General features: G+C 40.9%; 1 protein-coding gene across 1 annotated transcript; it reads left to right on the top strand.

Moving 5' to 3' along the window:
* Positions 1–373: 373 nt before the first annotated feature.
* Positions 374–3,591, top strand: LOC135469874 (short-chain collagen C4-like). The gene is made up of 3 exons (XM_064748503.1): positions 374–497; positions 1,465–1,530; positions 3,098–3,591. Exons 1-3 carry the CDS (start codon positions 374–376, stop codon positions 3,589–3,591), a joined length of 684 nt encoding a protein of 227 aa, XP_064604573.1.
* The last annotated feature ends 260 nt before the right edge of the window (positions 3,592–3,851 follow it).

Here is a 3,851-nt window from a genome sequence, read left to right as displayed (position 1 = left end):
TAATGATACATATCAAAATAATTATGAGGAAAAATTGAAAGATCTGATTCATGACACACGCAAGTCATCCCATTCGATTTCTGATATCACTTTGATAATTTTGCCAGACTATACGCTCGACTTTCGATCAGTAGGGGGAGGCATCTAACGGTTGAAAGGGAGACGGCCACAGTGTATAAAAAAAACAGGTAAAGAAAGAAATTGCTGATGGCTCCGTCTCTGTTCATAGACTCGTTGTGTGCATTTAAGTCAGGGACATGGATGAAGTCAACAGCAACCGATCTTAGGTAAAAAGTAAACCACTTTCATCCAGGGACAGTCTTTCTCGATGGAGTCTCATCTAGATAGCATTATCAATATCCTGTCTGCAAAAATGTCAGCCTTGATCACCGAGGAGGTGACACGCTACAGAAACAACGGGAAGAAGTACAAAGCGGTAGGGGGGAGTACTCGTCCTGACTCATCCCCCAGAGGCGACTCAGCGGAGACAAGTACAGGTGAGTCTATCATTAACACATTAACTCTGGAGATTGGTGAAGGTGAGTCTACCATTAACACCTTAACAGCAAGTATACAAGACGTGAAACAAGCCACTGTGAGGAGCAGTATGACAGTATGGTAGTTGGCAGATGATAACACGTAACAACGGTGTGGTAGTTGGCAAATGGTAACACGTAGTCAGTAAAATATGGACGCTTGTCAATTTACCTCAGTTATTCTAGCACAGTTGTACTGACGGTTTACAGCGCAGATGCTCAAGGCAAACTAAGTGAGTCTAACTTTAGCACCTAATAAACTGCAGTTTCATTGTGGATGTGTAAAACGGTCTCAGTGATTCTAACCTCGGAGTTACAGCATGCATGTAAAAAATACGCTATTTTCACACGTTATTAGGTCAATGCCAATTGCTGAGTAAATTTAAAACAGAAAATCTAAGAAACAAATACTGTCACACATAGTTTGATTGCAAATATCCGTGCATCTTGTTTTAATGCAAATCGCTTGATTGCATTTTAACCAAATAACACTCCTGAAATTTCACAACACCGTTCAACATGTCACGCTGATGTGTAATATCTGATGGTGGTGACAGTTACTGCTGAAAGCTCAATATAGCACAAGGTATAAAATGCTAAAAGCGGATCATTGTTTAGTTTTCAAAAATATATATGATATTTTACATGTACAACTCTCACTATTTTCGGGTTTTCTGTTCTGCTCGTATGAACCAGAAACCTCTCACCAGAGCGGCCACTGTGAGTTCAGGTCCAGCTCATGCTGGCTTCCTGTCGGGCCGTACGGGGAAAGGTGTTGCAGCAACCTGTGGATGGTCGTGGGTTTCCCCGGGGCTCTTCCCGGTTTCCTCCCACCACAGTGTTGGCCGCCGTATTGTACGTGAAATATTTTTGGATATGGCGTAAAAATAAAAAAAATAAAAAATATATTAATATATCATATTTCCAGGTGGTGCAGTCTATACTCGCTGGGGACGGAAAACCTGCCCAAGTCATTCTACCACATTATACCAAGGTACAAAGATACCAAGGTACCATTGAAAAGTGAATGCTTTTCCTCGCAGGTGCATGCCATAAAAAATTCTAATATGTACCTCAAATTGATAAATCATAAATAAAGACAGCGCCAAAATCCGCTGTGGGCGACTCCATTTTGCCTAAGAACTAGTCCTGAAGTCTTCTCTGTCAGGAAACCGCCGACGTACAGGGCGTACATTCCAGTAGAACTCTTTTTCCCAGGAGGTAACGAACAGTACAGTTCGTTTTCCGCTTGACGATCGGGAAACCGGAATGTTGGACGTAGGTTCCGAGTTTACACGAGCAAGCCGGCAGTTTTAACGACTCTCATTGGCTGAGAGGCAACGCACCTCCAGCATGAATTACAGGGTGTTAAAGAGGGAGGAGGCGATATGTAATATGACCACATAGTAATGTGGTGGATATTTTACAAATTATCTAGTAAACTTGACTGTATTTTTTTTATTAAATGTAAAAATTCTATAAACATATACATATGTTTACTGTGGTAAATTTACACTACCGGTATAGAATAAACTATTTCGCCTTGATACATTTAAGAAATGAACGCTATAGCACCGTTTTGTTTACACCAGATTCATAGATACACATGCCACCTGCTGATACCATCATTTCGGTTATACCAGCTTGATTCATTCATGTATCACCTCTTGATATCATCATTTTGCTTATACCAGCTTGTTGCATTCATGTATCACCTGTTGATATCACCGTTTTACTTACACCAGCTTTAAGCAAACATGCGCGACCTATTGATATCACCATTTTGCTTACGCACACCTTATTCCACTTTTATGCACTAAAGTTTTGGTCAATGATTTAATTGTCGCTGAACAAGACAAACCGTGTCCATTTATAAATACCGGTACGTGGGTTCGAACCCCGCACTCGCCCTGGTTCAGGAGGTTCATTCTTATATACTTGTTCTATTGCTCAGTAATGATTATGCGGATGTAGCAGTGTTCATCCTAGACAGTTTAATTTGAAAACTGAGCAAAGTTATGATTTACAGTAAGATGATAACAGTGAACATCAAGTTAAGAGCATGTACAATTTAGCCTTAAACTGGATATGTATATTCGCTGAGTTAAACCTTTACTTTTACCTTTCAAAACAAACAAAAAAACTAAAAGCAACTTATTAAATTGGACTGGATGGTGTAGTTTTGATATTGTAAATGATGGTAAATACTTTTAAATTTATTCTTTATACACGTATGACTTTCAATCGTGTGTATCGGAGCGATTGGAAGACAATCATTTTAACCGTGCAGTCATACCTTAACATCTATTGCGTTTGACTGGCTAAAGTGCACACACTTCAAACCTGAAGACTTTGGCCTAAAATTGCATTTGTGTTCAAGTTACATAAGGTCCGATGTAGAGGGTAACAAATATTCTGATTTTGGTAAGTAGAAAGATTCACTGTAGTCCTGATGCTGGAGTCATTTACCCTCAACATAACCTCTCAAAATATTATAAATATCCATAATACATAAAACGACCATTATTTGTTGTAATCACCATTATTCCATTTCTTTTCAGGTGTGATTGCAGGAGCCCATTACCAGCATGAAGGAGAAGGTGCCAATCACTTATGTCTACCGTTATCCCCTCAGTGGAACAAGACTTACCCCGGCCACCAGTCTAAAGCTTATATCTACGGAACAGAGTTTGAAATTTACAGCAGCAATCCGGTATTCCACACATCTAACTCCGGAGGTATTAGTCCACACAATAGGGATGCCCAGTGTGCTGTCTGTTACACGCCAGGAAGGCCCAGTCACGTGATGATACCAGCCCGCCTGGAGTGTCCATCCGGATGGACTGTGGAGTATCTGGGGTTTCTCATGGCCGCACATACCACGCACAAGAGGACGGAGTACGTGTGCGTGGATCAGGATCCGGACACCCATCCGGGCACGAGTGATAGTGTTAACGCACATTTGTTGTACACAGTAGAGGCTGCCTGTAGCCCACTTCCGTGTCCAAACTATGTTGCCGGCTACGAAGTTACCTGCGTTGTTTGTACAAAATGATACGGTTTTGTCGACTTCTGTATACTTTTGTGTATGAGTTCCGATTTACTCGCTGTTGATAGTTTATAGAATCATGTCAAGTGTGATTTTAAGATATAAACCTGTGCTCGATGCGACTAAATTGCACACAGTACACTATGGCCTGGACAGAACACTAGCCGCTGTACATTAAAGAATAGAGGTTTTCATTCGTTCGTTCCTTTATTCCATTCCTTGCCATCCAAGATAGCACCAGAGGCAAACACATGCATGTACATTGA

The sequence above is a fragment of the Liolophura sinensis genome, chromosome 7 (genome assembly GCF_032854445.1).
Source record: "Liolophura sinensis isolate JHLJ2023 chromosome 7, CUHK_Ljap_v2, whole genome shotgun sequence".
Lineage (NCBI taxonomy): Eukaryota > Metazoa > Mollusca > Polyplacophora > Chitonida > Chitonidae > Liolophura > Liolophura sinensis.
The sequence above is the reverse complement of the archived record's forward strand: the minus strand, read 5'-3'. Positions and strand labels throughout refer to the sequence as shown.

Excerpts from the sequence above, each read along its gene's own strand:
- LOC135469874 (XM_064748503.1), top strand. The coding sequence starts at position 374 with ATGTCAGCCTTGATCACCGAGGAGGTGACACGCTACAGAAACAACGGG. Across the intron at positions 498-1,464 it reads CTCAGCGGAGACAAGTACAG|GTGGTGCAGTCTATACTCGC; the intron begins GTGAGTCTATCA and ends TCATATTTCCAG. Across the intron at positions 1,531-3,097 it reads TTCTACCACATTATACCAAG|GTGTGATTGCAGGAGCCCAT; the intron begins GTACAAAGATAC and ends ATTTCTTTTCAG.